This window comes from Tachypleus tridentatus, chromosome 5 (genome assembly GCF_004210375.1).
Source record: "Tachypleus tridentatus isolate NWPU-2018 chromosome 5, ASM421037v1, whole genome shotgun sequence".
In the NCBI taxonomy this organism is placed as follows: Eukaryota; Metazoa; Arthropoda; class Merostomata; order Xiphosura; family Limulidae; genus Tachypleus; species Tachypleus tridentatus.
Genome location: NC_134829.1, coordinates 35,918,854 through 35,932,789, shown reverse-complemented (window position 1 = coordinate 35,932,789; position 13,936 = coordinate 35,918,854). Strand labels below are relative to the sequence as shown.

The 13,936-nt window shown below is 36.7% G+C and overlaps 1 protein-coding gene across 17 annotated transcripts in view; it reads right to left on the bottom strand.

Annotated features, from left to right (window-relative positions):
* LOC143250935 (NACHT and WD repeat domain-containing protein 2-like) overlaps positions 1-13,936 on the bottom strand; it is a 97,672-nt gene that overhangs the window by 19,041 nt on the left and 64,695 nt on the right. For all 17 annotated transcript variants that reach the window (XM_076502158.1, XM_076502161.1, XM_076502147.1 and 14 more), the window contains 2 exons: positions 5,870-6,054; positions 4,110-4,335 (listed from right to left, as the gene is read on the bottom strand). In XM_076502158.1, coding sequence (XP_076358273.1) covers positions 4,110-4,335; positions 5,870-5,934 — 291 coding nt within the window. In that variant the 5' untranslated portion in view covers positions 5,935-6,054. The remainder of the gene's footprint in view (positions 1-4,109; positions 4,336-5,869; positions 6,055-13,936) is intronic.

The following is a 13,936-nucleotide window of genomic DNA, read 5'->3' as shown; positions in this document are numbered from 1 at the left end:
AAGTTACACTACATTGACCCACAGGTCCTGGCTTAAGCTAACCAATCCCCAAAAAATTCTTTTATTTTTTAAACAACTATCATGGTTAAGTTCCCTTTGTAAATCAACCTTCTTCTAACACTGACAAAACAAAGCTATAGCTAACAACTACCATTTCTTTCATTCATAACATGAATGAATTACTTCAGAGTTTTTCTTCAGAAGTAAAAAATGACTTATATTTATTTATAAAGGGTTTAAAATCAGTAAACTAAAAACTTTAATTTCTTTAGATACTACAGCCTTTTTATAATTCACAGTAATCTTTATGTGTGTGCTCATGCTGTTGTGAGGGGAATATATTCTTTAAAATATTTGTGAAGTACATTAAATCATTGAACTTTCTTGTGGATAATTAACTGCTTAAAAATAACTATGGTTGGTTATCCAACTTCTGATATAAAGATAAAAAATGAATTAAATTCACACAGTTTATCAAAATGACACTTATTGTTTTCAAATTACTAACTTAAACAATGGGTTACACCTTATAATTAGAAAATGTTTTTTCTTAGGCGTTTCCACAGTAACCCATTTTTATAAATTAAAAAAAAAACTATATCATAATACATTTAGTGAATAATGCAAATGTTAAAGAAATATCCCTATTTTTATCTTTCCTTGAGCATATCATTCATTGAGCAAACTTTCTGGAAAATATGGTATAATTATATAAGGAACTAAAAGAGTATTAGAGAAATGAAGACAGCTTCAGATTTAAGGTTTCCATAGAGATTTGTGAAAATAAAATTCATAGTATATTTGTGGAATAATTTTGAAAGAACAAGTTTAGGTAGAGCAACTCATACGTTATGGACCACTGATATCTAGTGCTAAAAAAAATTGTTTCATAATAGAGCACCAAAAACAATGTAGTTTCAATAGTTTGCCAATGCATTCTTTCAAACAGTTGTTTTCAAATTTTTTTGTGTGTAGATCACCTATGTTTTTTGTTTCTCTTGTCAATGCATCCTTTCGAACAGTTGTTTTCAAATTTTGTTTGTAAATCACCTATGTTCATTTGTTTCTCTCAGCACATTCTAATGGTAACTATACACTATATTTCCTTTCTGTAATTACGTCACCTTTCCACAGACCACTTAAAGACAGCCCAATGATCACAACTTGAAATCTGGTGCTGTACACCATCCACAATTACTCAATGCTATAATAGATTTTATTAAAATTCATAAAATGTGCTGGTGGTATAGAGTTGCTATGTAACGAAAAAAATGTGATGTTCATATTTCAGGTGACAGAGTATATTCCCATGAGATAACCAGTTCCACAAAGAACAGAAAACAGCCTGCTGTTCAAAACTATTGATGTTACAACAGTCACAATACTCATAGCATTTCCTAGAACTTTATTTGCTTCGGGCTGCACTTTCTCTAAAGCCACTGCTTACCTGTATATAATGCATTGTTTAAATATCACACCTATACCAAGATCCCATACTTTGGCTCTGACCTTTTCCTGTTTCCCATAAATGTAGCTGCACCATCAGTGCATACTCAAATACAAATAACCCAAGAGAGATTGTTTGTGGTGAAAAATCCCTCAACAAGAGAGAAGATGACTATAGCAAAACAGAAACTGTTTACAGTCTCCCTTTTCATAGTAGTGTCATACAAATACCATCATGAAGATCGAAAACCACAGATGATGCAAATTTACTTTCACTTTTGGTACTTGTATGACACTCCCTTTTCATAGCAATATCATACAAGTACGAAAAGTGAAAGTAAATTTGCATCATCTGTGGTTTCCAATTCTTCTTGATGACTGTTACCAAATACACTTATATCAATAGAAATTACATCTATAGGCTTTATGAGAATGGATTTGAGGTTCTCGTCATTACCTCTCTCCATGTATTATTTAAGACATCTTTACAGAAGCAGGAAGAACCAATGGTTCTCCTATATTGTGTGGCTATATGATTTCCCAATTAAAAAAAAATAGGTGCTTCTAAGGCTTTCAGTGGGATGGTTTGTTTTTTGGTTTTGAATTTCACACAAGGCTACACGAAAGCTATCTGCACTAGCTCTACCTAATTTACCAGCATAAGACTAGAGGGAAGGCAGTTAGTCATCATCACCCACTGCTGACTCTTGAGCTACTTTTTTACCAATGAATAGTGGGATTGATCAATACATTATAACATCCCCATGGAAGTAAAAGCAAGCATGTTTAATGAAACAGGGATTAGAACCCGCAACTCTCAGACGATGAGTCGAACACTCTAACCACTTAGTCCTGCTAAGCCCTGATGGAACAGAGGCCTGCTTTACCCTTTCAGTTGTTTCACTTGTTATTTGAACTGTTGAAGCTCAATAATTTTTTTTTTTACTCACGTGCCCAGGGTGTTTAATTTCCACATGTTTTTAGACTTCATGCTGTTTACTGTTCATTTTATCAACAAAATCAGTAGGAATGGAAATTGAAGAAGAGCTTAGATCGGATAGAGAGCTACCAATTTGTCGTTATCGATCATTTAACAACTTTTTCTATGTGTTTAATTTTAAGCTATCACTCAAAAAACATGGTCATTTATTTTTGGCTTTTTTTCCCGAAATGTTTGTTGTTGTTTTTTAATTTCGCGCAAAGTTACCCGACGGCTATCTGTGTTAGCCGTCCGTAATTTAGCAGTGTAAGACTAGAGGGAAGACAGCTAGTCATCATCACCCACCGCCAACTCTCAGATTACGAGTCGAATTTCTTAACCACCTGGCCATGCCGGGCCCCTTGCCGAAATGTAAATATACAATTTTTCAAGTTTTTGTCAAAGCAATAAATGTACACAAGTTGAAAGTAACAATGTAATTAATAAGAACAAAAAATCAGCAATGTAAAAGAAGATATTGAAAGTTTTTATAATAAATGAACAATGTTTTCATATAAATTAAACAATAAATGAGGTATGAAACAACCTCATTCTATTTTAGTATGGTCACTACTTTTAAAGTATCCTAAAGAATAATAAAAGATTATACTGATGTTGAACAAATAACTGTGAAAAGTATTTTTTACCCTCAAGATAGCCTTGAAATTAGAGGTGTGTCTTATACAAAGTTGCTTCTTATACACCGAAAAATACGGTATGTAAGCGTGAGAAATGTTTGTTTGTTGTTTTGAATTTCGCGCAAAGCTACTCGAGGAATATCTGCGCTAGCCGTTCCTAATTTAGCAGTGTAAGACTAGAGGGAAGGCAGCTAGTCATCACCACCCACCGCCAACTCTTGGGCTACACTTTTACTAACGAATAGTGAGATTGAAAGTAACATTATAACGCCCCCAAGGCTGAAAGGGCGAGCATGTTTGGTGCGACCGGAATTCGAACCCGCGACCCTCGGATTACGAGTCGAACGCCTTATCACACTTGGCCATGTCGGGCCTGGTAAGAAATGAGATATTAATTAAACATGTTCAGAGACAACATAGTGATCAACGTCACCTGTCGACTCACAAAATAAGGCAAAACAATCAACAGTTTAAAGAACAACCACCTTACTTTGTAATTTACAAATTCCAGATTATTGTCAGTAAACAACAAAGTTCAGTGTCTTGAGATAACTAACACCTACTACCCATAAAGTAAAAAAAAATATATATAAGACTTCCTAATTTACAAGGAATCGTTCAAATACAAAATGATTTGTGTATATGCCAGGTTAATTCGACACTGAAAAAACGAAAAGAAACACACGACGTTTAGGCTGTATGACCTCTCTTTATTTACATTTCAGCGTGTTTACAATATTCATTTCATTTTTCCATGTTAATTGTTGTTACAGTGTTACTTTATGGTACTAAAAATGTACGAAAGTTTTGAAATCTTCCTCAATTCTAAATTTGTATAATTTATATAACTATAACTATACCATCGCCCCCTCCAACTCGTGCGCAACGATTCCAGTCTGAAAAACACACGAAACAAGAACGAAGAACTTAGTTTCTTATAAACATTCAGGAATCACGAAATATTTGGCCCGTATATGATACGTATGCATTTTATGGATTGGTATACGTACTAATATCACAATAAAAGCAAACGTTAACAAACTTACACTAACTGGAATTGGTTGAGATTGTGGAGCACGAGGGTCTTGTGTGGTCACCTTGGATACTTCCTCAACCTGAAACTGACTGTTGCCGTAGAAAGAAGGTACAGTAGTTTCCTCGCTAGTGATAAACCCGGAATCCTTTCCTTTGGTTGTTGGCGGTGAGCTCTTTCCGTAAGGTAGACTTTCTGTGGATTGTACAGAAATTCGACGCTTACCGCCAGGAGGAGACCTACACGATGAAGACAGCTTTCATTTAATTTGTGAAAAAACCTTTTATTCCATAATTCTAATACTTCAACCAAGTATATATGTACTACAACTTTCATATAATTACATCATTGGAATACCCGCTACATATTTTATTTCATAAATTATCCCAATAACTTGTGAGTGAAATTTAAAATGTCAAACAATGTATCAACCACACTACACTCGCTACATCTAGTGCCGAAGAGTAATATTTGAACCAAGTATATATACATATACACTACAACTTTCATGTAATTACATCATTGGAATACCCGCTTAATAATTTATTTCAAAAGTGTTCCTAAAAACTTAAGAGTGAAATTAAAAATGTCTAACAATATATCAACCACACTATATTTGCCACATGCAATGTCGAAAAGCCCTCTGTGCAGTACCAGGGTTCATCATGCTGGTTGAGATATGGTTAGTAGTGGTTGAGGTTGTTGTTTTTGTTTTGAATTAAGCACAAAGCTACTCAATGGGCTATCTGTGCTCTGCCCACCATGGGTGTCGAAACCCGGTTTTTAGCGTTGTAAGTCCGCAGACATACCGCTGAGCCACTGGGGGCGGTGGTTGAGGTGTTGAATAAATTTTATTAACGACTGTCTCACAACAAAGGTACAATATGTATTGATTTGTTGAAAATTCTCACTTACGTATCAGCACATAATTAATATTACTTCATAATGGAACGTGATTTATTATTGTATGAATGAAACAAGTTGTATTTTACAAGTTTCTAAGGACACTGGAAAACTTTTTTCCCCTTTCTATACGAAAAAATAACATACGGAAGCAAATAACAAAAACATTTCATTTTAAACCTTGAATAAAAATAGTTATATATCGAACTAAACGTGAATTCATCTTTTCTACAGTAGATTTTCGCAGAAGCCGAATCGATAAATTACTGTATATATATTTAACCCATCCCATGTCTACATTTTCGTATGATATCGTTTTTTGGTTACTGGCATCAATTGTAGATTTTAACCGAATGTAATTAAATCATTGTACTTCATCAAGAAAATAATAAATAATTTACTGTGTTTAGAGTTAAGCACAAAGCAACACAACAGGCTATCTGTACTCTGCCCACCACGGGTATTAAAACCTGTATTCTAGAGTTGCAATTCCGCAGACATGCCGCTGTGCCACTGGGGGATAAACAGTCCTTCTAACAGATACGGATCGTCATTTCCTGTTTGGATGGAAGACAAGCTAATTATCTGATTTATATACGGGTTTTTATGCACTAAAACAGTTTATGTAAATTAGATGCCAGTAAGGCCTTTCACTTAACAACATTAGGATTTGTTAGTAATAGTGAAATAATATTTCACGTCATTTTAGAAATTTTAGCCTAAAAAAAAACTGAGTCATTCACCTCAGTTTTAGTCTTCATAACTCACGAACACCTAAAATCAAAAATATCTTACTCCGATGTTTGCAAGTTCATCTTAATAAACGTAACTAATGTTAATTCTATATGAATTTCGCACAATGAAACTCACCCTTCTGTTGTCGGTATCTTATCCTTTCCTTTCTTTTTTTGTTCTGTGGAACAAATGTTACCCATAGTGACTTCCAAACAGAAAACAATATGAAGCTAATCGTGGAACTTCTGGGACTTAGCTTTTCTTCACCTTTGGTTTAGAATAATGAGGGAAGGGAGATCCGTCAGTGATGGCATATATTGCTGTGAAAAATAAATATTAAAATAAACATTTAATTTTTTCTCACATTAAGACCAAACGCGCACTCTAACTATTACTTTCATTTTACGATAGTTGCAGTGTATACTCTACTACAATATTTGATGCAAGTATAGCAGACGAATGTCCATTAATACTTCCATCATTAAAAAGTGTTATATACACGAACATTTAAAGGCACTCTTTACCTATGACATTTCATCTTGCACGTTTAAAAGTTTTATTTTACCTATCCTTTTAACTAAATTCACAAAAATACAAAATCATTTTGTGCCTTCCATAAAGTTATTAGTGTTAGCTCTTAGAGCACAAAAATTAGTTTTTAATTTTAGAGAAAAACAAAGAATGTTTGTTTACTTTGAATTTCGCGCAAAGCTATATGAGGGCTATCTGCGTTAGCCGTCCCTAATTTAGGAGTGTAAGACTAGAGAGGAAGGCAGCTAGTCATTACCACCCACCGCCAACTCTTGGGCTACTCTTTTACCAACAAAAAGTGGAACTGACCGTTACGGCTAAAAGGGCATGCATGTTCATGATGAGGGAAAGAGATTTGCACCTCGGATTACGAGTCTAGCGCCTTAGACCACCTGGCCATGCCGGACCAACAGAGAATGACACATATACATCATGAACGTCGTTTATTGTTAGGCTTTTACCTGCCAGAATTTTGCGTGTTTTGTTTTGTTGTTTTTTAAATAAGTAGAAGCCTACTTCATAGATTAATTTAGTAGAAGGGTACAACATTAAGCAGCTTTGACAATTTATTTATTTAAAACATGTTCAAACTATGTGTGTGTAAAATATGTGATCCAATTAATCAGAAATTTGGTAACATGAACAAATTAAATTCTAATAAACGATATTCTTTAATTGGCTGAATCTACGTAGCGAATCGTGATGTTTATACTACGATCTTTTTCGATATTCGATGACACGACTGATCTTAAATAAAATTACTGAGAAATTAGAACTAAAGCGCCACGATAAACATCCTAAAACCTCTGCTAGTTTTCTCATGTCGGCCCATAGCACAACTAGCACGAAATAATGTTTGGGCTTCGAGATGTTAACCAAAGTATTTGCGCAACAATAGTCCTTAATCACGTGATCAAAATATAATCCGGCAATACATATAGATATGGCCCGGCATGGCCAAGCGTGTTAAGACGTTCGACTCGTAATCCGAGGGTCGCGGGTTCGAATTCCGGTTGCACCAAAAATGCTCGCCCTTTCAGCCTTGGGGGCGTTATAATGTGGCGGTCAATCCCACTTTTCTTTGGTAAAAGAGTAGTCCAAGAGTTGGCAGTAGATGGTGATGACTAACTGCCTTCCATTTAGTCTTACACTGCTAAATTAGGGACGGCTAGAGCATATAGCCCTCGAGTAGCTTTGCGCGAAATTCAAAACAAACAAACAAACATATACATATATGCGTATTAAAAAAATGAAATTACTCATATATACACGAATGCTGCTGACCCTGTAACTCACACAGTGGGTGTGTGAACTTAAACCATATTGGGAGGAGACCACCCATCTGGGTTGTTTATGGCCCTACTATGAATTGTAATGACTGGAACAAACATAATATCCCAGTGAGTGCCGACAACACAAAAACCTTTGCTCACTTTAGCAGGGTGTTATTATTGATAAAACCGAGGACGAAACACATACGTGAAAATCCAACGTTATTCCTGTAACCCACAAAAACTAGAAGTATAACACGCGTAAAGCAGATATGTGATGTGAAAGAACGTAATTAGATATGTGAAATATTTAGATCCACAATTTCCATGTAATGTAGTAGAATCTTACCCATTAGTGTCATTAAAACTACCGATGTAGATATATGAGGATCCGCCCTTCATCCTTATGTTTTCATGAAGAATTGGAAAGTAGATGAAAGTAACTTTATCAAATACACTCAGGGTTCAAGGAAAGGATAAATATTTAATAAGACTATCAAAGTCCAATGTAGGATTTTCAAAAGGTTACAATAGCATATTTAACGAAATAGAGTTTGGTAGGGACTAGTCTCAAAAACCAAACATTCTATATATGAAAGGATGATCACATTTTATTAGTCAGTGCTAAGCGAAATTTATTTTCTTATCTTTACAATAGAGGATTGGGTTTCTATACCTGTTACTACACATACTAGGATTTCTGTACCTGATACTATACATACCAGAGTTTCTATACCTGTTACTATACATACCACAGTTTCTGTACCTGATACTATACACACCAGAGTTTCTGTGCCTGATACTATACACACCAGAGCTTCTGTACCTGAAACTATACATACTAGAGCTTCTGTACCTGATACTATACACACTAGAGCTTCTGTACCTGATACTATACACACCAGAGTTTCTGTACCTGATACTATACACACCAGAGCTTCTGTACCTGATACTATACACACCAGAGCTTCTGTACCTGATACTATACACACCAGAGCTTCTGTACCTGATACTATACATACCAGAGCTTCTGTACCTGATACTATACACACCAGAGCTTCTGTACCTGATACTATACATACTAGAGTTTCTGTACCTGATACTATACACACCAGAGCTTCTGTACCTGATACTATACACACCAGAGCTTCTGTACCTGATACTATACACACCAGAGCTTCTGTACCTGATACTATACACACCAGAGCTTCTGTACCTGATACTATACACACCAGAGCTTCTGTACCTGATACTATACATACCAGAGTTTCTGTACCTGATACTATACATACCAGGTTTCTGTACCTGATACTATACATACCAGAGTTTCTGTACCTGATACTATACACACCAGAACTTCTGTACCTGATACTATACACACCAGAATTTCTATACCTGTTACTATACATACCAGAGTTTCTGTACCTGATACTATACACACCAGAGTTTCTGTACCTGATACTATACACACTAGAGCTTCTGTACCTGATACTATACATACCAGAGATTTCTGTACCTGATACTATACATACCAGAGCTTCTGTACCTGATACTATACATACCAGAGTTTCTGTACCTGATACTATACACACCAGAGCTTCTGTACCTGATACTATACACACCAGAGCTTCTGTACCTGATACTATACATACCAGAGCTTCTGTACCTGATACTATACACACCAGAGTTTCTGTACCTGATACTATACATACTAGAGCTTCTGTGCCTGATACTATACACACTAGGCTTCTGTACCTGATACTATACACACCAGAGTTTCTATACCTGTTACTATACATACCAGAGTTTCTGTACCTGATACTATACATACTAGAGCTTCTGTACCTGATACTATACACACTAGAGCTTCTGTACCTGATACTATACACACCAGAGTTTCTGTACCTGATACTATACACACCAGAGCTTCTGTACCTGATACTATACATACCAGAGTTTCTGTACCTGATACTATACATACTAGAGCTTCTGTACCTGATACTATACACACCAGAGCTTCTGTACCTGATACTATACACACCAGAGTTTCTGTACCTGATACTATACACACCAGAGCTTCTGTACCTGATACTATACATACTAGAGTTTCTGTACCTGATACTATACACACCAGAGCTTCTGTACCTGATACTATACACACCAGAGCTTCTGTACCTGATACTATACACACCAGAACTTCTGTACCTGATACTATACACACCAGAATTTCTGTACCTGTTACTATACATACCAGAGTTTCTGTACCTGATACTATACACACCAGAGCTTCTGTGCCTGATACTATACACACCAGAGCTTCTGTGCCTGATACTATACATACTAGAGCTTCTGTACCTGATACTATACATACTAGAGCTTCTGTACCTGATACTATACACACCTAGAGCTTCTGTACCTGATACTATACACACCAGAGCTTCTGTACCTGATACTATACACACCAGAGCTTCTGTACCTGATACTATACACACCAGAGCTTCTGTACCTGATACTATACACACCAGAGCTTCTGTACCTGATACTATACACACCAGAGCTTCTGTACCTGATACTATACATACCAGAGTTTCTGTACCTGATACTATACACACCAGAGCTTCTGTACCTGATACTATACATACTAGAGTTTCTGTACCTGATACTATACACACCAGAACTTCTGTACCTGATACTATACACACCAGAATTTCTATACCTGTTACTATACATACCAGAGTTTCTGTACCTGATACTATACACACCAGAGTTTCTGTACCTGATACTATACACACTAGAGCTTCTGTACCTGTTACTATACATACTAGGATTTCTGTACCTGATACTATACATACCAGAGTTTCTATACCTGTTACTATACATACCAGAGTTTCTGTACCTGATACTATACACACAAGAGTTTCTGTACCTGATACTATACACACCAGAGCTTCTGTACCTGAAACTATACATACTAGAGCTTCTGTACCTGATACTATACACACTAGAGCTTCTGTACCTGATACTATACATACCAGAGCTTCTGTACCTGATACTATACACACCAGAGCTTCTGTACCTGATACTATACATACTAGAGCTTCTGTACCTGATACTATACACACTAGAGCTTCTGTACCTGATACTATACACACCAGAGTTTCTATACCTGTTACTATACATACCAGAGTTTCTGTACCTGATACTATACACACCAGAGTTTCTGTACCTGATACTATACACACTAGAGCTTCTGTACCTGTTACTATACATACTAGGATTTCTGTACCTGATACTATACATACCAGAGTTTCTATACCTGTTACTATACATACCAGAGTTTCTGTACCTGATACTATACATACTAGAGCTTCTGTACCTGATACTATACACACTAGAGCTTCTGTACCTGATACTATACACACCAGAGTTTCTGTACCTAATACTATACACACCAGAGCTTCTGTACCTGATACTATACATACTAGAGTTTCTGTACCTGATACTATACACACCAGAGCTTCTGTACCTGATACTATACACACCAGAGCTTCTGTACCTGATACTATACACACCAGAGATTCTGTACCTGATACTATACACACCAGAGCTTCTGTACCTGATACTATACACACCAGAGCTTCTGTACCTGATACTATACATACTAGAGTTTCTGTACCTGATACTATACACACCAGAGCTTCTGTACCTGATACTATACACACCAGAATTTCTGTACCTGATACTATACATACCAGAGTTTCTGTACCTGATACTATACACACCAGAGTTTCTGTACCTGATGCTATACACACTAGAGCTTCTGTACCTGTTACTATACATACTAGATTTCTGTACCTGATACTATACATACCAGAGTTTCTATACCTGTTACTATACATACCAGAGTTTCTGTACCTGATACTATACACACCAGAGTTTCTGTACCTAATACTCATACACACCAGAGCTTCTGTGCCTGATACTATACATACCAGAGCTTCTGTACCTGATACTATACACACTAGAGCTTCTGTGCCTGATACTATACATACCAGAGCTTCTGTACCTGATACTATACACACCAGAGTTTCTGTACCTGATACTATACATACTAGAGCTTCTGTACCTGATACTATACACACTAGAGCTTCTGTACCTGATACTATACACACCAGAGCTTCTGTACCTGATACTATACACACCAGAGCTTCTGTACCTGATACTACACACTAGAGCTTCTGTACCTGATACTATACATACCAGAGCTTCTGTACCTGATACTATACACACCAGAGCTTCTGTACCTGATACTATACATACTAGAGCTTCTGTACCTGATACTATACACACTAGAGCTTCTGTACCTGATACTATACACACCAGAGTTTCTATACCTGATACTATACACACTAGAGCTTCTGTACCTGTTACTATACATACAAGGATTTCTGTACCTGATACTATACATACCAGAGTTTCTATACCTGTTACTATACATACCAGAGTTTCTGTACCTGATACTATACACACCAGAGTTTCTGTACCTGATACTATACACACCAGAGCTTCTGTACCTGATACTATACATACTAGAGATTTCTGTACCTGATACTATACATACCAGAGTTTCTGTACCTGTTACTATACATACCAGGTTTCTGTACCTGATGCTATACATACCAGAGCTTCTGTACCTGATACTATACACACTAGAGCTTCTGTACCTGATACTATACACACCAGAGTTTCTGTACCTGATACTATACACACCAGAGCTTCTGTACCTGATACTATACATACTAGAGTTTCTGTACCTGATACTATACACACCAGAGCTTCTGTACCTGATACTATACACACCAGAGCTTCTGTACCTGATACTATACACACCAGAGATTCTGTACCTGATACTATACACACCAGAGCTTCTGTACCTGATACTATACACACCAGAGCTTCTGTACCTGATACTATACATACCAGAGTTTCTGTACCTGATACTATACACACCAGAACTTCTGTACCTGATGCTATATACACACCAGAATTTCTATACCTGTTACTATACATACCAGAGTTTCTGTACCTGATACTATACACACTAGAGCTTCTGTACCTGTTACTATACATACAAGGATTTCTGTACCTGATACTATACATACCAGAGTTTCTATACCTGTTACTATACATACCAGAGTTTCTGTACCTGATACTATACACACCAGAGTTTCTGTACCTGATACTATACACACCAGAGCTTCTGTACCTGATACTATACATACTAGAGCTTCTGTACCTGATACTATACACACTAGAGCTTCTGTACCTGATACTATACATACCAGAGCTTCTGTACCTGATACTATACACACCAGAGTTTCTGTACCTGATACTATACATACCAGAGCTTCTGTACCTGATACTATACACACCAGAGCTTCTGTACCTGATACTATACACACCAGAGTTTCTGTACCTGATACTATACACACCAGAGCTTCTGTGCCTGATGCTATACACACCAGAGCTTCTGTACCTGATACTATACACACCAGAGCTTCTGTGCCTGATACTATACATACCAGAGCTTCTGTGCCTGATACTATACACACCAGAGCTTCTGTACCTGATACTATACATACCAGAGCTTCTGTACCTGATACTATACATACCAGAGCTTCTGTACCTGATACTATACACACCAGAGTTTCTGTACCTGTTACTATACATACCAGAGTTTCTGTACCTGATACTATACACACCAGGTTTCTGTACCTGATGCTATACACACCAGAGCTTCTGTACCTGTTACTATACATACTAGGATTTCTGTACCTGATACTATACATACCAGAGTTTCTATACCTGTTACTATACATACCAGAGTTTCTGTACCTGATACTATACATACTAGAGCTTCTGTACCTGATACTATACACACTAGAGCTTCTGTACCTGATACTATACACACCAGAGTTTCTGTACCTAATACTATACACACCAGAGCTTCTGTACCTGATACTATACATACTAGAGTTTCTGTACCTGATACTATACACACCAGAGCTTCTGTACCTGATACTATACACACCAGAGCTTCTGTACCTGATACTATACACACCAGAGATTCTGTACCTGATACTATACACACCAGAGCTTCTGTACCTGATGCTACTATACACACCAGAGCTTCTGTACCTGATACTATACATACTAGAGTTTCTGTACCTGATACTATACACACCAGAACTTCTGTACCTGATACTATACACACCAGAATTTCTGTACCTGATACTATACATACCAGAGTTTCTGTACCTGATACTATACACACCAGAGTTTCTGTACCTGATACTATACACACCAGAGCTTCTGTACCTGTTACTATACATACTAGAGC